The sequence below is a fragment of the Oncorhynchus keta genome, unplaced genomic scaffold (genome assembly GCF_023373465.1).
Source record: "Oncorhynchus keta strain PuntledgeMale-10-30-2019 unplaced genomic scaffold, Oket_V2 Un_scaffold_20464_pilon_pilon, whole genome shotgun sequence".
In the NCBI taxonomy this organism is placed as follows: domain Eukaryota; kingdom Metazoa; phylum Chordata; class Actinopteri; order Salmoniformes; family Salmonidae; genus Oncorhynchus; species Oncorhynchus keta.
In genome coordinates, this window is record NW_026290858.1 from 593,173 (window position 1) to 616,239 (window position 23,067).

A 23,067-nucleotide genomic window follows, 5' to 3' on the forward strand; every position below is an offset into this window, starting at 1 on the left:
TAGAGAGGTTATATACAGTAGAGAGGTTATATACAGTAGAGAGGCTATATACAGTAGAGAGGTTATATACAGTAGAGAGGTTATATAGTAGAGAGGTTAGTAGAGAGGTTATATACAGTAGAGAGGCTATATACAGTAGAGAGGCTATATACAGTAGAGAGGTTATATACAGTAGAGAGGCTATATACAGTAGAGAGGCTATATACAGTAGAGAGGTTATATACAGTAGAGAGGCTATATACAGTAGAGAGGCTATATACAGTCGAGAGGTTATATACAGTAGAGAGGCTATATACAGTAGAGAGACTATATATAGTAGAGAGGTTATATACAGTAGAGAGGCTATATACAGTAGAGAGGCTATATACAGTAGAGAGGTTATATACAGTAGAGAGGCTATATACAGTAGAGAGGTTATATACAGTAGAGAGGTTATATACAGTAGAGAGGCTATATACAGTAGAGAGGTTATATACAGTAGAGAGGCTATATACAGTAGAGAGGTTATATACAGTAGAGAGGCTATATACAGTAGAGAGGCTATATACAGTAGAGAGCCTATATACAGTAGAGAGGCTATATACAGTAGAGAGCCTATATACAGTAGAGGGGCTATATACAGTAGAGAGCCTATATCCAGTAGAGAGGCTATATACAGTAGAGAGGCTATATACAGTAGAGAGCCTATATACAGTAGAGAGGCTATATCCAGTAGAGAGGCTATATACAGTAGAGAGGCTATATACAGTAGAGAGGCTATATACAGTAGAGAGGCTATATACAGTAGAGAGGCTATATACAGTAGAGAGCCTATATACAGTAGAGAGGCTATATACAGTAGAGAGGCTATATACAGTAGAGAGGCTATATACAGTAGAGAGGCTATATACAGTAGAGAGCCTATATCCAGTAGAGAGGCTATATACAGTAGAGAGGCTATATACAGTAGAGAGGCTATATACAGTAGAGAGGCTATATACAGTAGAGAGGCTATATACAGTAGAGAGGCTGTATACACAGAGAGGCTATATACAGTAGAGAGGCTATATACAGTAGAGAGGCTATATCCAGTAGAGAGGCTATATACAGTAGAGAGGCTATATACAGTAGAGAGGCTATATACAGAGAGACTATATACAGTAGAGAGGCTATATGCAGTCGAGAGGTTATATACAGTAGAGAGGCTATATACAGTAGAGAGGCTATATACAGTAGAGAGGCTATATACAGTAGAGAGGCTATATACAGTAGAGATGTTATATACAGTAGAGGCTATATACAGTAGAGAGGTTATATACAGTAGAGAGGCTATATACAGTAGAGAGGCTATATACAGTAGAGGGGCTATATTCAGTAGAGGCTATATACAGTAGAGAGGCTATATACAGTAGAGAGGTTATATTCAGTAGAGAGGCTATATACAGTAGAGATGTTATATACAGTAGAGGCTATATACAGTAGAGAGGTTATATACAGTAGAGAGGCTATATACAGTAGAGAGGCTATATTCAGTAGAGAGGCTATATACAGTAGAGAGGCTATATACAGTAGAGATGTTATATACAGTAGAGGCTATATAAAGTAGAGAGGTTATATACAGTAGAGGCTATATACAGTAGAGAGGCTATATACAGTAGAGGGCTATATTCAGTAGAGAGGCTATATACAGTAGAGAGGCTATATTCAGTAGAGAGGCTATATACAGTAGAGAGGCTATATACAGTAGAGATGTTATATACAGTAGAGGCTATATACAGTAGAGAGGTTATATACAGTAGAGAGGCTATATACAGTAGAGAGGCTATATACAGTAGAGGGGCTATATTCAGTAGAGAGGCTATATACAGTAGAGAGGCTATATACAGTAGAGAGGTTATATACAGTAGAGAGGCTATATACAGTAGAGGCTATATGCAGTCGAGAGGTTATATACAGTAGAGGCTATATCCAGTAGAGAGGCTATATACAGTAGAGAGGTGTATTGATAAGGTAATTGGTGTGTCTAGGTGTATTGATAAGGTAATTGGTGTGTCTAGGTGTATTGATAAGTAATTGGTGTGTCTAGGTGTATTGATAAGGTAATAGGTGTGTTTAGGTGTATTGATAAGGTAATTGGGTGTCTAGGTGTATTGATAAGGTAATTGGTGTGTTTAGGTGTATTGATAAGGTAATTGGGTGTCTAGGTACATTGATAAGGTAATTGGTGTGTTTAGGTGTATTGATAAGGCTAATTGATGTGTTTAGGTGTATTGATAAGGTAATACAGTGTGTCTAGGTGTATTGATAAGGTAATTGGTGTGTTTAGGTGTATTGATAAGGTAATTGATGTGTTTAGGTATATTGATAAGGTAATTGGTGTGTCTAGGTACATTGTAAGGCCTGGAGGGAAGCAAAAGTCATTCCGCTACTCAAGAATAGTCAAGCCCCTGGAAAAAATAGTGTTTGACCAGATAAAATGCTATTTTACAGTAAATACATTGACAGACTTTCAGCACGCATGTAGGGAAGGACACTCAACAACCACAGCACTGACACAAATGACTGATGATTGGCTGAGAGACATTGGACAAAATGATTCTGTTTTGTTAGATTTCAGATTTTTATTTTTGTACCCCATTTTTCTCCCCATTTCAAGGTTTCCAATTGGTAGTTACAGTCTTGTCTCATCGCTGCAACTCCCTACGGACTGGGGAGAGGCGAAGGTCGAGAGCTGTGCGTCCTCCTAACACAACCCAGCCGCACTGCTTCTTGACACAATGCACATCCAACCCAGAAGCCACCCGCCACAATGTGTCGGAGAAACACCGTAGACACCTATATACCGTGTCAGCGTGCACTGTGCCCGGCCCGCCACAGGAGTCGCTAGTGCAGCGATGAGACTATATACGTTAGAGTGCGCGATGAGACAGTAGCGTCGCTAGTGCGCGATGAGACAATTGTGCGTCGCCCCATGGGCCTCCCGGTTGCGGCCGGCTGTGGCAGAGCCTGGGCTCGAACCCAGAATCTCTGCGCCACCCGGGAGGCCCTCAGTGCAGCTTTTGACATTATCGATCCTAGTCTGCTGCTGGAAAAGCGTATGTGTTATGGCTTTACACTCCCTGCTATAATGTGGATAAAGAGTTACCTGTCTAACAGAACACAGAGGGTGGAAGCTTCTTCTCTTCTTGTTTAGGCCCCTTGCTTTTTACATTTTTTACGAACGACATGCCACTGACTTTGAGTAAAGCCAGAGAGTCTATATACAGGATGACTCAACACTACAAGTCAGCTACTGAAATGACTGCAACACTCAACAAAGAGCTGCAGTTAGTTTCAGAGTGGGTGGCAAGGAATAAGTTAGTCCTAAATATTTCTTAAACTAAAAGCATTATATTTGGAACAAAACACTCACTATAAACCCTAAACCTCAACTAAATCTTATTGTAAATAATTTAGCAAGTTGAGGTGACTAAACTGTCACGCCCTGGTCGAAGTAATGTATGTTTGTCTTCATTTAATTGGTCAGGCCAGGGTGTTTTTGTATTGGGGTTTTGTGGGGTGTAGAGAGGCTATATACAGTAGAGATGTTATATACAGTAGAGGCTATATACAGTAGAGAGGTTATATACAGTAGAGAGGCTATATACAGTAGAGAGGCTATATTCAGTAGAGAGGCTATATACAGTAGAGAGGCTATATACAGTAGAGATGTTATATACAGTAGAGGCTATATAAAGTAGAGAGGTTATATACAGTAGAGAGGCTATATACAGTAGAGAGGCTATATACAGTAGAGGGGCTATATTCAGTAGAGAGGCTATATACAGTAGAGAGGCTATATTCAGTAGAGAGGCTATATACAGTAGAGAGGCTATATACAGTAGAGATGTTATATACAGTAGAGGCTATATACAGTAGAGAGGTTATATACAGTAGAGAGGCTATATACAGTAGAGAGGCTATATACAGTAGAGGGGCTATATTCAGTAGAGAGGCTATATACAGTAGAGAGGCTATATACAGTAGAGAGGTTATATACAGTAGAGAGGCTATATACAGTAGAGAGGCTATATGCAGTCGAGAGGTTATATACAGTAGAGAGGCTATATACAGTAGAGAGGCTATATACAGTAGAGAGGTTATATACAGTAGAGAGGTTATATACAGTAGAGAGGCTATATACAGTAGAGAGGTTATATACAGTAGAGAGGTTATATACAGTAGAGAGGTTATATACAGTAGAGAGGCTATATACAGTAGAGAGGCTATATACAGTAGAGAGGTTATATACAGTAGAGAGGCTATATACAGTAGAGAGGCTATATACAGTAGAGAGGCTATATACAGTAGAGAGGCTGTATACAGTAGAGAGGCTGTATACAGTAGTGAGGCTATATACAGTAGAGAGGCTATATAAAGTAGAGAGGCTATATACAGTAGAGAGGCTATATACAGTAGAGATGTTATATACAGTAGAGGCTATATACAGTAGAGAGGTTATATACAGTAGAGAGGCTATATACAGTAGAGAGGCTATATACAGTAGAGAGGCTATATACAGTAGAGAGGCTATATCCAGTAGAGAGGCTATATACAGTAGAGAGGCTATATACAGTAGAGAGGCTATATACAGTAGAGAGACTATATACAGTAGAGAGGCTATATGCAGTCGAGAGGTTATATACAGTAGAGAGGCTATATACAGTAGAGAGGCTATATACAGTAGAGAGGTTATATACAGTAGAGAGGTTATATACAGTAGAGAGGCTATATACAGTAGAGAGGTTATATACAGTAGAGAGGTTATATACAGTAGAGAGGTTATATATAGTAGAGAGGTTATATACAGTAGAGAGGCTATATACAGTAGAGAGGCTATATACAGTAGAGAGGTTATATACAGTAGAGAGGCTATATACAGTAGAGAGGCTATATACAGTAGAGAGGTTATATACAGTAGAGAGGCTATATACAGTAGAGAGGCTATATACAGTCGAGAGGTTATATACAGTAGAGAGGCTATATACAGTAGAGAGACTATATATAGTAGAGAGGTTATATACAGTAGAGAGGCTATATACAGTAGAGAGGCTATATACAGTAGAGAGGTTATATACAGTAGAGAGGCTATATACAGTAGAGAGGTTATATACAGTAGAGAGGTTATATACAGTAGAGAGGCTATATACAGTAGAGAGGTTATATACAGTAGAGAGGCTATATACAGTAGAGAGGTTATATACAGTAGAGAGGCTATATACAGTAGAGAGGCTATATACAGTAGAGAGGCTATATACAGTAGAGAGCCTATATACAGTAGAGAGGCTATATACAGTAGAGAGCCTATATACAGTAGAGGGGCTATATACAGTAGAGAGCCTATATCCAGTAGAGAGGCTATATACAGTAGAGAGTCTATATACAGTAGAGAGCCTATATACAGTAGAGAGGCTATATCCAGTAGAGAGGCTATATACAGTAGAGAGGCTATATACAGTAGAGAGGCTATATACAGTAGAGAGCCTATATACAGTAGAGAGGCTATATACAGTAGAGAGGCTATATACAGTAGAGAGCCTATATACAGTAGAGAGGCTATATACAGTAGAGAGGCTATATACAGTAGAGAGGCTATATACAGTAGAGAGGCTATATACAGTAGAGAGCCTATATCCAGTAGAGAGGCTATATACAGTAGAGAGGCTATATACAGTAGAGAGGCTATATACAGTAGAGAGGCTATATACAGTAGAGAGGCTGTATACAGTAGAGATGTTATATACAGTAGAGAGGCTATATACAGTAGAGAGGCTATATACAGTAGAGAGGCTATATACAGTAGAGAGGCTATATACAGTAGAGAGGCTATATACAGTAGAGAGGCTATATACAGTAGAGAGGCTATATACAGTAGAGAGGCTATATCCAGTAGAGAGGCTATATACAGTAGAGAGGCTATATACAGTAGAGAGGCTATATACAGTAGAGCTTGGGGGTAATACAATCAAGAGCAGTGTCTGGGTTTTCCTTTTTAAATGTTAATAAAAACGAACATATGGTGGATAAAATGTGTTTATGGATTTTTTAGTTTTTACATGGTGTTCTTCTCTTTACATGTTCTAGTGCTGATCTGGCAAACACACACACACACACACACACACACACACACACACACACACACACACACACACACACACACACACACACACACACACACACACACACACACACACACACACACGTGTTATTCCAGTTCATCAGGTTTTCCATAAGGGTTGTCACAGGACTCTTCTTGGGAGATCGGGCACGCTCATCGGGTCCAGCTGTAAGTACTCAGTCACTCCGTCTCTCATGCTGTCCTCCGACATGCCACAGTATTGCATTTAAACATGTGTTACTATGAACTACTACTTTGAGCGGTTAACTATTTTGTTCAATGTCTTCTCTCTTGTAAATGTGTTTTTTTTAAATTGACTACATGGTAACCGTTGCATGTCACACTGCCGGCTGGTGTTGCGCTTCCTGAAACAGCGCTGCTATGACATTTGGAGATCTAGGCTACAGTCCCGTAATCATTCTGCACTTGTCTTGTTTCAAAGTTTCCTATATGTAGTTTAACTTTTTCCTACATTTATAAAATCATTAGTAAATTATTTATTTCTGTAGCCAGTGAGCGAATGAAAATAGCCAGGCGCGCCTTGTAGTTGTTTCTACAGAACTCCCCAGAATACATTCTGTATCCGGACAGCTGGAGTTTATTAATACACCCCCTTACCCTTTCGGCACGCTGCATCGCGCTCAGCATGGACCAAGAAATCGCACCTATAAAATGTTTCTGGGCGCATTAAGAGGAGCAGTAGTGTCAACGAATCACCGCACGGAGTTGAGAAGGTCTGTCTGTGGGCCAGTATGGGATTTCTCTTTCTCCATGTAATACACAGCGGAACAATGCTGTCTGTCTGTTTTCTTTGATGATACCACTCCTTACCCTCAGTTTCCCTACATCCATTTTTTTGGGGGACTTATAAATGAATGATACGTACCCATTTGATTGTTGAAGATTATAAACTGGGTGGTTTGAGCACTGAATGCTGATTGGCTGACAGCCATGGTATATATCAGACCGTATATCACGGTTATGACAAAACATGTATTTTTACTGCTGTAATTATGTTGGTAACCAGTTTATAATAGGAATAAGGCACGGCTGCTGTAATTATGTTGGTAACCAGTTTATAATAACAATAAGGCACGGCTGCTGTAATTATGTTGGTAACCAGTTTATAATAGGAATAAGGCACGGCTGCTGTAATTATGTTGGTAACCAGTTTATAATAACAATAAGGCACGGCTGCTGTAATTATGTTGGTAACCAGTTTATAACAACAATAAGGCACGGCTGCTGTAATTATGTTGGTAACCAGTTTATAATAACAATAAGGCACGGCTGCTGTAATTATGTTGGTAACCAGTTTATAACAACAATAAGGCACGGCTGCTGTAATTATGTTGGTAACCAGTTTATAACAACAATAAGGCACGGCTGCTGTAATTATGTTGGTAACCAGTTTATAATAACAATAAGGCACGGCTGCTGTAATTATGTTGGTAACCAGTTTATAACATTATTAAGGCACGGCTGCTGTAATTATGTTGGTAACCAGTTTATAATAGCAATAAGGCACGGCTGCTGTAATTATGTTGGTAACCAGTTTATAATAGCAATAAGGCACGGCTGCTGTAATTATGTTGGTAACCAGTTTATAATAACAATAAGGCACGGCTGCTGTAATTATGTTGGTAACCAGTTTATAACAACAATAAGGCACGGCTGCTGTAATTATGTTGGTAACCAGTTTATAATAACAATAAGGCACCTCAGGGGGTTTGTGGTATCTGGTCAATATACCACGGATAAGAACAGCCCTAAGCTGTGGGTTATTGGCCATATACCACACCACCTCATGCATTATTGCTTAAATGTAACTTAGAAATGGCTTATGAGCTCAGCTCAACCGTTGTACCCCATCAGAACCTAAAATAAAAATAGAACCTAAAATAAAAATAGAACCTAAAATAAAAATAGAACCTAAAATAAAAATAGAACCTAAAATAAAACCTTGTTTAATGACAAAGCTTTGTAAACACTGTCAAAAAATTGGTCAAAACTAGAAAATAATATAATATAATATATATATATATATATATATATATATATATATATATATATATATATATATATATATAATATAATGGACGGTCAGTCCTTGTATCCATCGCGCTGAAATTCTTTGAATTAGAGAGTGTTTCCATTTATTCATCCCCATCCCCCATCGGTGGTGAGATCACTTTGTTATTGTTTAAACTGCTGATTACCACTTTAAATAACTTTATCATGGCTATTTCAATGAAATGACTCCGTTGTATTTGGCTAGAGTTAAGTAGTCCATGTATGTTGATTGGTTTCGTTGAGGAGAAAGTGTCCGTCTAAATAGTTTATTCAAAAAGTTATCTTCGGTTGCAAACTCCGGCCCAGGAGGTGGCGGTATAACATCATTTTATGGTGATATACAAACTCTATTCCAGGAGGTGGAGGTATAACATCATTTTATGGTGATATACAAACTCTATTCCAGGAGGTGGAGGTATAACATCATTTTATGGTGATATACAAACTCTATTCTAGGAGGTGGAGGTATAACATCATTTTATGGTGATATACAAACTCTATTCCAGGAGGTGGCAGTATAACATCATTTTATGGTGATATACAAACTCTATTCCAGGAGGTGGCGGTATAACATCATTTTATGGTGATATACAAACTCTATTCCAGGAGGTGGAGGTATAACATCATTTTATGGTGATATACAAACTCTATTCCAGGAGGTGGAGGTATAACATCATTTTATGGTGATATACAAACTCTATTCCAGGAGGTGGTATAACATCATTTTATGGTGATATACAAACTCTATAACATCATTTTATGGTGATATACAAACTCTATTCCAGGAGGTGGAGGTATAACATCATTTTATGGTGATATACAAACTCTATTCCAGGAGGTGGAGGTATAACATCATTTTATGGTGATATACAAACTCTATTCCAGGAGGTGGAGGTATAACATCATTTTATGGTGATATACAAACTCTATTCCAGGAGGTGGAGGTATAACATCATTTTATGGTGATATACAAACTCTATTCCAGGAGGTGGAGGTATAACATCATTTTATGGTGATATACAAACTCTATTCCAGGAGGTGGCAGTATAACATCATTTTATAGTGATATACAAACTCTATTCCAGGAGGTGGAGGTATAACATCATTTTATGGTGATATACAAACTCTATTCCAGGAGGTGGCAGTATAACATCATTTTATAGTGATATACAAACTCTATTCCAGGAGGTGGCAGTATAACATCATTTTATGGTGATATACAAACTCTATTCCAGGAGGTGGCAGTATAACATCATTTTATGGTGATATACAAACTCTATTCCAGGAGGTGGCAGTATAACATCATTTTATGGTGATATACAAACTCTATTCCAGGAGGTGGAGGTATAACATCATTTTATGGTGATATACAAACTCTATTCCAGGAGGTGGCAGTATAACATCATTTTATGGTGATATACAAACTCTATTCCAGGAGGTGGCAGTATAACATCATTTTATGGTGATATACAAACTCTATTCCAGGAGGTGGAGGTATAACATCATTTTATGGTGATATACAAACTCTATTCCAGGAGTTGGATGTATAACATCATTTTATGGTGATATACAAACTCTATTCCAGGAGGTGGAGGTATAACATCATTTTATGGTGATATACAAACTCTATTCCAGGAGGTGGAGGTATATTTACCCTGCTTTCACACAGTCAACTTTCTGTTTCTCTGATGTGATGTCTTTACATGAGTGTCTGTCTGACATGTCCAACATGACATTTGGCTTTCCATGACAAACAGCTGAGCAGCCACCACACCACCTGAACAGCACCATGGGAGAGTGCCACCAGGCCAAGTTTGACCCAAAGACCTACTTCAACTACTGCTACCAGTTTGCTGCTGTCCCGGGCCAGAAAGACAACAGCCGCTTCGTCTCCTTCGTCCTCTGTCAGCTCAGCAAGACCTTCTCAACAGGTAGACAACAGGGACAATAGATCACTCTGTGTCATTGATTCCAATAGTATGTAATTTCATTGGTGTGTCTAGGTGTATTGATAAGGTAATTGGTGTGTCTAGGTGTATTGATAAGGTAATTGGTGTGTCTAGGTGTATTGATAAGGTAATTGGTGTGTCTAGGTGTATTGATAAGGTAATTGGTGTGTTTAGGTGTATTGATAAGGTAATTGGTGTGTCTAGGTGTATTGATAAGGTAATTGGTGTGTCTAGGTGTATTGATAAGGTAATTGGTGTGTCTAGGTGTATTGATAAGGTAATTGGTGTGTCTAGGTGTATTGATAAGGTAATTGGTGTGTCTAGGTGTATTGATAAGGTAATTGGTGTGTCTAGGTGTATTGATAAGGTAATTGGTGTGTCTAGGTGTATTGATAAGGTAATTGGTGTGTCTAGGTGTATTGATAAGGTAATTGGTGTGTTTAGGTGTATTGATAAGGTAATTGGTGTGTTTAGGTGTATTGATAAGGTAATTGGTGTGTCTAGGTGTATTGATAAGGTAATTGGTGTGTCTAGGTGTATTGATAAGGTAATTGGTGTGTCTAGGTGTATTGATAAGGTAATTGGTGTGTCTAGGTGCATTGATAAGGTAATTGGTGTGTCTAGGTGTATTGATAAGGTAATTGGTGTGTCTAGGTGTATTGATAAGGTAATAGGTGTGTTTAGGTGTATTGATAAGGTAATTGGTGTGTCTAGGTGTATTGATAAGGTAATTGGTGTGTTTAGGTGTATTGATAAGGTAATTGGTGTGTCTAGGTGTATTGATAAGGTAATTGGTGTGTTTAGGTGTATTGATAAGGTAATTGATGTGTTTAGGTGTATTGATAAGGTAATTGGTGTGTCTAGGTGTATTGATAAGGTAATTGGTGTGTTTAGGTGTATTGATAAGGTAATTGATGTGTTTAGGTATATTGATAAGGTAATTGGTGTGTCTAGGTGTATTGATAAGGCCTGGAGGGAAGCAAAAGTCATTCCGCTACTCAAGAATAGTCAAGCCCCCTGGAAAAAATAGTGTTTGACCAGATAAAATGCTATTTTACAGTAAATACATTGACAGACTTTCAGCACGCATGTAGGGAAGGACACTCAACAACCACAGCACTGACACAAATGACTGATGATTGGCTGAGAGACATTGACGACAAAATGATTCTGTTTTGTTAGATTTCAGATTTTTTATTTTTGTACCCCATTTTTTCTCCCCAATTTCAAGGTTTCCAATTGGTAGTTACAGTCTTGTCTCATCGCTGCAACTCCCGTACGGACTGGGGAGAGGCGAAGGTCGAGAGCTGTGCGTCCTCCGAAACACAACCCAGCCGCACTGCTTCTTGACACAATGCACATCCAACCCGGAAGCCACCCGCCACAATGTGTCGGAGGAAACACCGTACACCTGGCGACCGTGTCAGCGTGCACTGTGCCCGGCCCGCCACAGGAGTCGCTAGTGCGCGATGAGACAATTGTGCGTTGCTAGTGCGCGATGAGACAATTGTGCGTCGCTAGTGCGCGATGAGACAATTGTGCGTCGCCCCATGGGCCTCCCGGTTGCGGCCGGCTGTGGCAGAGCCTGGGCTCGAACCCAGAATCTCTGCGCCACCCGGGAGGCCCTCAGTGCAGCTTTTGACATTATCGATCCTAGTCTGCTGCTGGAAAAGCGTATGTGTTATGGCTTTACACTCCCTGCTATAATGTGGATAAAGAGTTACCTGTCTAACAGAACACAGAGGGTGGAAGCTTCTTCTCTTCTTGTTTAGGCCCCTTGCTTTTTACATTTTTTACGAACGACATGCCACTGACTTTGAGTAAAGCCAGAGAGTCTATGTATGCGGATGACTCAACACTACAAGTCAGCTACTGAAATGACTGCAACACTCAACAAAGAGCTGCAGTTAGTTTCAGAGTGGGTGGCAAGGAATAAGTTAGTCCTAAATATTTCTTAAACTAAAAGCATTATATTTGGAACAAAACACTCACTAAACCCTAAACCTCAACTAAATCTTATTGTAAATAATTTAGCAAGTTGAGGTGACTAAACTGTCACGCCCTGGTCGAAGTAATGTATGTTTGTCTTCATTTAATTGGTCAGGCCAGGGTGTTTTTGTATTGGGGTTTTGTGGGGTGTCATGCATAGTCTATGGCTGCCTGAGGCGGTTCTCAATCAGAGTCAGGTGATTATTGTTGTCTCTGATTGGGAACCATATTTAGGCAGCCATATTCTTTGAGTGTTTTGTGGGTGATTGTTCCTGTCTCTGTGTTAGTTGTCACCAGATAGGCTGTATAGGTTTTCACATTCCGTTTATTGTTTTTGTATTGTTCGTGTTCCATCATTATTAAACATGTATCAAAATTACCACGCTGCATTTTGGTCCGACTCTCCTTCGACGGAAGAAAACCGTAACAGAATCACCCACCACACCAGGACCAAGCAGCGTGGTGATAGGCAGTGACAGCAGAAGCAGCGAAAGTAGGAATGGACATGGGAAGGGTTGTCACACTTGGGAGGAGATACTGGCTGGAAGAGATCGCCTCCCATGGGAACAGGTGGAGGCACTTAGGAGAGCAGAGGCAGCCGGAGAGAGGAGCCGATGATACGAGGGAACACGGTTGGCAAGGAAGCCCGAAAGTCAGCCCCAAACATTTCTTGGGGGGGGGGGCTCAGGGAGAGTGTGGCAGAGTCAGGGTTCAGACCTGAGCCAACACCCCCTGTTTATTGTGAGGAGCAGCGATCACAGGACTTCTGGACTTGGGAGGAGATATTGGATGGAAAAGGACCCTGGGCTCAGCCTGGAGAATATCGACGCCCCAAAGAAGAACTGGAGGCGGCGAAAGCGGAGAGGCGCTGGTATGAAGAGGCAGCACGGCGACGCGGATGGAAGCCCGAGAGTCAGCCCCAAAAATGTATTGGGGGGGGACTCACAGGGAGTATGGCTACGCCAGGTAGGAGACCTGCGCAAACTTCCTGTGCTTACCGGGGGGCTAGAGAGACCGGGCAGGCACCGTGTTATGCTATGGAGCGCACGGTGTCTCCAGTGCGGGTGCATAGCCCGGTGCGGTACATACCAGCTCTTTGTATTGGCCGGGCTAGAGTCGGCATCGAGCCAGGTAAGGTTGGGCAGGCTCGGTGCTCAAGAGCTCCTGTGCGCCTGCACGGTCCGGTCTATCCAGTGCCACCTCCACACACCAGTCTTCCGGTGGCAGCTCCCCGCACCAGGCTTCCTGTGCGTGTCCTCGGTCCATTACCACCAGTGTCAGCACCACGCACCAGGCCTTCAGTGCGCCTCGCCTGTCTAGCGCTATCAGAGCCTTCCTCCTCTCCGGCGCTGCCAGAGTCTCCCGCCTGTTTAGCGCAGCCAGAGCCTACCTCCTCTACAGCGCTGCCGGAGCCTCCCGCCTGTTCAGTGCAGCCAGAGCCTTCCTCCTCTACAGCGCTGCTGGAGTCTCCCGCCTGTTTAGTGCAGCCAGAGAATTCCTCCTCTCCTGTGCTGCCGGAGTCTCCCGCCTGTTCAGCACTGCCAGAGCCTTCCTCCTCTACAGCGCTGCTGGAGTCTCCTGCCTGTTCAGTGCAGCCAGAGCAGCCAGCCTGCATGGAGCAGCCTGAGCTGTCAGTCTGCATGGAGCAGCCTGAGCTGTCAGTCTGCATGGAGCAGCCAGAGCTGTCAGTCTGCATGGAGCAGCCAGAGCTGCCAGTCTGCATGGAGCAGCCAGAGCTGCCAGTCTGCATGGAGCAGCCAGAGCTGCCAGTTTGCATGGAGCAGCCAGAGCTGCCAGTCTGCATAGAGCTGCCAGTCTGCATAGAGCAGCCAGAGCTGCCAGTCTGCATGGAGCTGCCAGTTTGCATAGAGCAGCCAGAGCTGCCAGTCTGCATGGAGCAGCCAGAGCTGCCAGTATGCATGGAGCAGCCAGAGCTGCCAGTCTGCATGGAACAGCCAGAGCTGCCAGTCTGCATGGAGCAGCCAGAGCAGCTAGATCCACCAGTCAGCCAGGATCCGCCAGTCAGCCATGATCTTCCAGATCCGCCAGTCAGCCAGACTCTTCCAGATCCGCCAGTCAGCCAGACTCTTCCAGATCTGCCAGTCAGCCAGACTCTTCCAGATCTGCCAGTCAACCAGACTCTTCCAGATCTGCCAGTCAACCAGACTCTTCCAGATCTGCCAGTCAACCAGACTCTTCCAGATCTGCCAGTCAACCAGACTCTTCCAGATCTGCCAGTCAACCAGACTCTTCCAGATCCGCCAGTCAACCAGACACTTCCAGATCCGCCAGCCAGCCAGGATTTGCCGGATCCAACTACCTGACTGAGCTTCCTCTCAGTGCTTAGCTTCCTCTCAGTGCTGGGCTTCCTCTCAGTGCTGAGCTTCCCCTCAGTGCTGAGCTTCCCCTCAGTGCCGAGCTTCCCCTCAGTCCCGAGCTACCCCTCAGTCCCGAGCTGCCTCAGTCCCGAGCTGCCCCTCAGTCCCGAGCTGTCCCTCAGTCCCGAGCTGCCCCTCAGTCCCGAGCTGCCCCTCAGTCCAGTGGGGTTCTGGGTGAGGACTACTAGGCCATGGTGAGGGTGGACTATCCTAGGACGCGAGGGGACGCGAGGGGGAGGAACTAGGACATTGATGGAGTGGGGTCCACGTCCCGAGCCGGAGCCGCCACCATGGACAGACGCCCACCCGGACCCTCCCTATTGTTTTGATGTGCGACCGGGAGTCCGCACCTTAGGGGGGTTCTGTCACGCCCTCGTCGAAGTAATGTATGTTTGTCTTCATTTATTTGGTCAGGCCAGGGTGTGACATGGGTTATTGTGGTGTGTTTTTGTATTGGGGTTTTGTGGGGTGTCATGCATAGCCTATGGCTGCCTGAGGCTGTTCTCAATCAGAGTCAGGTGATAATCGTTGTCTCTGATTGGGAACCATATTTAGGCAGCCATATTCTTTGAGTATTTCGTGGGTGATTGTTCCTGTCTCTGTGTTAGTTGTCACCAGATAGGCTGTATAGGTTTTCACATTCCGTTTATTGTTTTTGTATTGTTCGTGTTTCATCATTATTAAACATGTATCAAAATTACCACGCTGCATTTTGGTCCCACTCTCCTTCGACGGAAGAAACCGCTAAACCGCTACATAAACTACTTGGAGTAACCCTGGATTGTAAAACTGTCATAGTCAAAACATATTGATACAACAGTAGCTAAGATGGGGAGAATTCTGTCTGTAATAAAGCGCTGCTCTGCATTCTTAACAGCACTATCAACAAGGCAGGTCCTACAGGCCCTAGTTTCTACCTTCTTAACAACACTATCAACAAGGCAGGTCCTACAGGCCCTAGTTTCTACCTTCTTAACAACACTATCAACAAGACAGGTCCTACAGATCTTAGTTTCTACCTTCTTAACAACACTATCAACAAGGCAGGTCCTACAGATCTTAGTTTCTACCTTCTTAACAACACTATCAACAAGGCAGGTCCTACAGGCCCTAGTTTCTACCTTCTTAAAAACACTATCAACAAGGCAGGTCCGACAGGCCCTAGTTTCTACCTTCTTAACAACACTATCAACAAGACAGGTCCTACAGGCCCTAGTTTCTACCTTCTTAACAACAATATCAACAAGGCAGGTCCAACAGGCCCTAGTTTTGTCACACTTGGACTACTGACCACACGACTACAGTCAGGTGCCACGAAAAAGGACTTCGGAAAATTGCAATTGTCTCAGAACAGGGCAGCACGGCTGGCCCTTGGATGTACACAGAGAGCTAACATTAATAATATGCATGTCAATCTCTCCTGGCTGGAGAAGAGTTTGACTTCATCACAACTTGTATTTATGAGAGGTATTGACATGTTGAATACACAGAGTTGTCTGTCTAAACTACTAGCACACAGCTTGGACACACATACATGCCCCACAAGACATGCCACCAGAGGTCTCTGCCACAGTCCCCAAGTCCAGAACAGACTATGGGAGGCGCACAGTACTACATAGAGCCATGACTACATGGAACTCTATTCCACAGTACTACATAGAGCCATGACTACATGGAACTCTATTCCACAGTACTACATAGAGCCATGACTACATGGAACTCTATTACACAGTACTACATAGAGCCATGACTACATGGAACTCTATTCCACAGTACTACATAGAGCCATGACTACATGGAACTCTATTCCACAGTACTACATAGAGCCATGACTACATGGAACTCTATTCCACAGTACTCGTCCGCCCACGTGTTCTCGCACACCCCGAGAGCTTCTGGTCAGCGGGGTGGTGGCACCGGGATCCTCATCTCTCCCAAGTGGTCTTTCTCTCTTTCTCCCCTTACCCATCTGTCTATTGCCTCCTTTGAATTCCATGCTGTCACAGTTACCAGCCCTTTCAAGCTTAACATCCTTATCATTTATCGCCCTCCAGGTTCCCTCGGAGAGTTCATCAATGAGCTTGATGCCTTGATAAGCTCCTTTCCTGAGGACGGCTCACCTCTCACAGTTCTGGGCGACTTTAACCTCCCCACGTCTACCTTTGACTCATTCCTCTCTGCCTCCTTCTTTCCACTCCTCTCCTCTTTTGACCTCACCCTCTCACCTTCCCCCCCTACTCACAAGGCAGGCAATACGCTTGACCTCATCTTTACTAGATGCTGTTCTTCCACTAACCTCATTGCAACTCCCCACCAAGTCTCCGACCACTACCTTGTATCCTTTTCCCTCTCGCTCTCATCCAACACTTCCCACACTGCCCCTACTCGGATGGTATCGCGCCGTCCCAACCTTCGCTCTCTCTCCCCCGCTACTCTCTCCTCTTCCATCCTATCATCTCTTCCCTCTGCTCAAACTTTCTCCAACCTATCTCCTGATTCTGCCTCCTCAACCCTCCTCTCCTCCCTTACTGCATCCTTTGACTCTCTATGTCCCCTATCCTCCAGGCCGGCTCGGTCCTCCCCTCCCGCTCCGTGGCTCGACGACTCATTGCGAGCTTCCAGAACAGGGCTCCGGGCAGCCGAGCGGAAATGGAGGAAAACTCGCCTCCCTGCGGACCTGGCATCCTTTCACTCCCTCCTCTCTACATTTTCCTCCTCTGTCTCTGCTGCTAAAGCCACTTTCTACCATTCTAAATTCCAAGCATCTGCCTCTAACCCTAGGAAGCTCTTTGCCACCTTCTCCTCCCTCCTGAATCCCCCCCCCCCCCTCCCTCCTCCCTCTCTGCAGATGACTTCGTCAACCATTTTGAAAAGAAGGTCGATGACATCCGATCCTCGTTTGCTAAGTCAAACGACACCGCTGGTTCTGCTCACACTGCCCTACCCTATGCTCTGACCTCTTTCTCCCCTCTCTCTCCAGATGAAATCTCGCGTCTTGTGACGGCCGGCCGCCCAACAACCTGCCCGCTTGACCCTATCCCCTCCTCTCTTCTCCAGACCATTTCCGGAGACCTTCTCCCTTACCTCACCTCGCTCATCAACTCATCCCTGACCGCTGGCTACGTCCCTCCCGTCTTCAAGAGAGCGAGAGTTGCACCCCTTCTGAAAAAACCTACACTCGATCCCTCCGATGTCAACAACTACAGACCAGTATCCCTCCTCTCTTTTCTCTCCAAAACTCTTGAGCGTGCCGTCCTTGGCCAGCTCTACCGCTATCTCTCACAGAATGACCTTCTTGATCCAAATCAGTCAGGTTTCAAGACTAGTCATTCAACTGAGACTGCTCTTCTCTGTATCACGGAGGCGCTCCGCACTGCTAAAGCTAACTCTCTCTCCTCTGCTCTCATCCTTCTAGACCTATCGGCTGCCTTCGATACTGTGAACCATCAGATCCTCCTCTCCACCCTCTCCGAGTTGGGCATCTCCGGCGCGGCCCACGCTTGGATTGCGTCCTACCTGACAGGTCGCTCCTACCAGGTGGCGTGGCGAGAATCTGTCTCCTCACCACGCGCTCTCACCACTGGTGTCCCCCAGGGCTCTGTTCTAGGCCCTCTCTTATTCTCGCTATACACCAAGTCACTTGGCTCTGTCATAACCTCACATGGTCTCTCCTATCATTGCTATGCAGACGACACACAATTAATCTTCTCCTTTCCCCTTCTGATGACCAGGTGGCGAATCGCATCTCTGCATGTCTGGCAGACATATCAGTGTGGATGACGGATCACCACCTCAAGCTGAACCTCAGCAAGACGGAGCTCCTCTTCCTCCCGGGGAAGGACTGCCCGTTCCATGATCTCGCCATCACGGTTGACAACTCCATTGTGTCCTCCTCCCAGAGCGCTAAGAACCTTGGCGTGATCCTGGACAACACCCTGACGTTCTCAACTAACATCAAGGCGGTGTCCCGTTCCTGTAGGTTCATGCTCTACAACATCCGCAGAGTACGACCCTGCCTCACACAGGAAGCGGCGCAGGTCCTAATCCAGGCACTTGTCATCTCCCGTCTTGATTACTGCAACTCGCTGTTGGCTGGGCTCCCTGCCTGTGCCATTAAACCCCTACAACTCATCCAGAACGCCGCAGCCCGTCTGGTGTTCAACCTTCCCAAGTTCTCTCACGTCACCCCGCTCCTCCGCTCTCTCCACTGGCTTCCAGTTGAAGCTCGCATCCGCTACAAGACCATGGTGCTCGCCTACGGAGCTGTGAGGGGAACGGCACCTCAGTACCTCCAGGCTCTGATCAGGCCCTACACCCAAACAAGGGCACTGCGTTCATCCACCTCTGGCCTGCTCGCCTCCCTACCACTGAGGAAGTACAGTTCCCGCTCAGCCCAGTCAAAACTGTTCGCTGCTCTGGCCCCCAATGGTGGAACAAACTCCCTCACGACGCCAGGACAGCGGAGTCAATCACCACCTTCCGGAGACACCTGAAACCCCACCTCTTCAAGGAATACCTAGGATAGGGTAAGTAAGGGTAAGTAATCCTTCTCACCCCCCCCCCCCGACCCCCCAACAAGATTTAGATGCAAGTGGCTGTTCCACTGGTTGTCATAAGGTGTATGCACCAATTTGTAAGTCGCTCTGGATAAGAGCGTCTGCTAAATGACTTAAATGTAAATGTACTACATAGAGCCATGACTACATGGAACTCTATTCCACAGTACTACATAGAGCCATGACGACATGGAACTCTATTCCACAGTACTACATAGAGCCATGACTACATGGAACTCTATTCCACAGTACTACATAGAGCCACGACTACATGGAACTCTATTCCACAGTACTACATAGAGCCACGACTACATGGAACTCTATTCCACAGTACTACATAGAGCCATGACTACATGGAACTCTATTCCACAGTACTACATAGAGCCATGACGACATGGAACTCTATTCCACAGTACTACATAGAGCCATGACGACATGGAACTCTATTCCACAGTACTACATAGAGCCATGACTACATGGAACTCTATTCCACAGTACTACATAGAGCCACGACTACATGGAACTCTATTCCACAGTACTACATAGAGCCATGACTACATGGAACTCTATTCCACAGTACTACATAGAGCCATGACTACAGGGAACTCTATTCCACAGGACTACATAGAGCCATGACTACATGGAACTCTATTCCACAGGACTACATAGAGCCATGACTACAGGGAACTCTATTCCACAGGACTACATAGAGCCATGACTACAGGGAACTCTATTCCACAGGACTACATAGAGCCATGACTACATGGAACTCTATTCCACAGGACTACATAGAGCCATGACTACAGGGAACTCTATTCCACAGGACTACATAGAGCCATGACTACAGGGAACTCTATTCCACAGTACTACATAGAGCCATGACTACATGGAACTCTATTCCACATCAGGTGACTGACGCAAGCAGTGAAATTATAATTAAAAACAGACTAAAATACACCTAGACTGCTGTTGGAAAATGGAACAGTGGGGACTGATGCAACACACACACACACACACACACACACACACACACACACACACACACACACACACACACACACACACACACACACACACACACACACACACACACACACACACACACTATGCATACACATGGCTTTATCACTGTCTAGACTGTAAATTAGTACTGTAGATATGTGGTAGCGGTGGAGTAGGGGCCTGAGGGCACACAGTGTGTTGTGAAATCTGTGAATGTATTGTAATGTTTTACATGTTTTATAAACTGCCTTAAAGAAGAGTAGCAGCTGCTTTGACAGCAGCTAATGGGGATCCATAATGAATACAAATAGGGTATTTATGTTTTAGTTTTTTTTATATACATTTGCAAGAAATGTAGGCTTAGTCATTATGGGGTATTGTGAAGTCGTTATGGGGTATTGTGATGTCATTATGGGGTATTGTGATGTCATTATGGGGTATTGTGAAGTCGTTATGGGGTATTGTGATGTCATTATGGGGTATTGTGAAGTCGTTATGGGGTATTGTGATGTCATTATGGGGTATTGTGATGTCATTATGGTGTATTGTGTGTAGCTTGATGAGGAAATATTTGTTGTCACGCCCTGGCCATAGAGAGGTTTTTATTCTCTATTTTGGTTAGGTCAAGGTGTGATTTGGACTTTCTATGTTATCTGTTTCTTTGTGTTGGGCCTGTTATGGTTCCCAATCAGAGGCAGCTGTCCATCGTTGTCTCTGATTGGGAATCACACTTAGGCCTTTTTCCCTCTTTCATTTGTGGAATCTTGTCTTTGTTTGTTGCATTTCATTGCTTTACGTTCGTTGAATTGTTGATTGTTTTTGGTGGAACATTTAAAATATTAAAGAAAACTTACCACGCTGCACCTTGGTCTCGTTCCGACGATGATCGTTACATTAGAAAACTTACCACGCTGCACCTTGGTCTCGTTCCGACGACGATCGTTACATTAGTTTTTTATCCATTTTACAATAAGGCTGTAATGTAACAAAATGTGGCCAAAAGGGAAGGGGTCTGAATACTTTCTGAATGCCCTCTATATAATGGACAGTTAAATCCATATCAACAGAGAATGAACGAAACTGTGTTGTTTCTCTCCTCAGGTAAGTACAGGGGCCAGAGGCTGATAGAGGTGGGTACAGGGCCAACCATCCACACGCTGATCAGTGCCTGTGAGTACTATGATGAGATCGTGGTGTCGGACTACGTGGACAGCAACAGGAAGGAGATTGAGAAGTGGCTGAAAGCCGAGGAGGGATGTTTAGACTGGAACACTCACCTCCAGTATGTCTGTGATCTGGAGAGGAAAAGGTACAGTAATCCTGTTTTTTTTTTACAGTAACTTATTGGCATCTGGTTACCTGAAAGTTACTGTAAAAAAATAAAAAAAAAGGTACAGTACGTTACCATTCATTCCAAAGAAACTTACTGTAAAATGTACTGTATTTTTACAGTGCAGATACAGGTTAAAAGTTGTACGGTTTCAACTATGGTTAAAAAAAATGTTTTTTTTAAATGTAGGTATCCCTCTTTTCGCTTCACTTCTTTCTTGTAATCGTTGTATTCTATTTACTTATAAAAACCTAATTCGCCTTCTCTTGCTCTCACCAGAACCCCAGCGATCATCTCAGACACTCTCCGTCAGAGGGTTAAACAGGTTCTAAAGTGTGACATCTGCCTGGAGAACCCGTTCCACCCTGTCACGGTTCCTCCGGCGGACTGTGTCCTCTCCTCGCTGTGCCTGGAAGCGGCGTGTAAGGACCGCGAGTCCTACCGCCGCTCGCTGTCCTCCATGGTGGACCTACTGAGGTCTGGAGGGGTCCTGGTCCTGATCGGGACCTGGATGAGACCTTCTACACGGTGGGAGAGCAGAGGTTCGACTGTGTCAACCTGAGCGAGGAGTTCATCACCGAGACGCTGTCGAAGCTGGGACTGTCTGTGGAGGAGTTCACTCTGCAGCAGGCTGAGGACCGGGACAGCAACCACAAGTGTGACTACGCCGCCTCCTTTCATCTCATCGCCATCAAACACTGATCACCTCTTGTACGTTTATGTAAGAAACTATGTAACACTCTTGTGGTTGTGTTATGGGTTATTATACACTATAAAAAGGAAGGGTTGGCGGGTGGTGGGACACAATGGTTGGTCGGCCCAATTGAGGTAGTATGTACATGAATGTATAATTAAAGTGACTATGCATATAAGATAAACTGAGTAGCAGCAGCGTGAAAGAGGGGTTGGCGGGTGGTGGGACACAATGCAGATAGTCCAGGTAGCCATTTTGATGACCTGTTCAGGAGTCTTATGGCTTGGGGGTAATACAAGCAAGAGCAGTGTCTGGGTTTTCCTTCTTAAATGTTAATAAAAACGAACATATGGTGGATAAAATGTGTTTATGGATTTTTTTTAGTTTATACATTATGTTCTTGTTTTGTCTAGTGCTGATCTGGCAAACACACACACACACACACACACACACACACACACACACACACACACACACACACACACACACACACACACACACACACACGTGTGTGTTATTCCAGTTCAGCAGGTTTTCCATAAGGGTGTTGTCACAGGACTCTTCTTGGGAGATCGGGCACGCTCATCGGGTCCAGCTGTAAGGATCGGGCACGCTCATCGGGTCCAGCTGTAAGTACTCAGTCACTCCATCTCTCATGCTGTCCTCCGACATGCCACAGTATTGAATATCCAGCTGTCAGTACTCAGTCACTCCGTCTCTCATGCTGTCCACCGACATGCCACAGTATTGAATATCCAGCTGTAAGTACTCAGTCACTCCGTCTCTCATGCTGTCCTCCGACATGCCACAGTATTGAATATCCAGCTGTAAGTACTCAGTCACTCCGTATCTCACGCTGTCCTCCGACATGCCACGGTATTGAATATCCAGCTGTCAGTACTCAGTCACTCCGTCTCTCATGCTGTCCACCGACATGCCACGGTATTGAATATCCAGCTG

At 44.3% G+C, this 23,067-nt stretch overlaps 1 protein-coding gene and 1 pseudogene across 47 annotated transcripts; both read left to right on the plus strand.

Annotated features, from left to right (window-relative positions):
- The first annotated feature begins 1,975 nt into the window (after window positions 1–1,975).
- LOC127928072 (paternally-expressed gene 3 protein-like) lies at window positions 1,976–14,782 on the plus strand. 47 transcript variants are annotated; one of them, XM_052515020.1, is made up of 6 exons: window positions 1,979–2,036; window positions 10,213–10,602; window positions 10,663–10,735; window positions 10,766–10,812; window positions 10,843–10,945; window positions 11,096–14,782. In XM_052515020.1, the coding sequence occupies exon 6, from the start codon at window positions 12,762–12,764 to the stop codon at window positions 14,469–14,471; it is 1,710 nt and encodes a 569-aa protein (XP_052370980.1). In that variant the 5' UTR covers window positions 1,979–2,036; window positions 10,213–10,602; window positions 10,663–10,735; window positions 10,766–10,812; window positions 10,843–10,945; window positions 11,096–12,761; the 3' UTR covers window positions 14,472–14,782. The 47 variants fall into 47 exon arrangements, with proteins under 47 accessions (XP_052371021.1, XP_052370980.1, XP_052370987.1 ...); XM_052515027.1 differs by having other exon boundaries at window positions 10,213–10,572; window positions 10,603–10,735; XM_052515032.1 differs by having other exon boundaries at window positions 10,213–10,542; window positions 10,603–10,735.
- LOC127928075 (nicotinamide N-methyltransferase-like) lies at window positions 6,214–22,469 on the plus strand (annotated as a pseudogene).
- Window positions 22,470–23,067: the final 598 nt, after the last annotated feature.

What these genes read in the sequence shown, in the direction of transcription:
- LOC127928072 (XM_052515061.1), top strand. Translation starts at nt 12,762, where the DNA reads ATGATACGAGGGAACACGGTTGGCAAGGAAGCCCGAAAGTCAGCCCCA.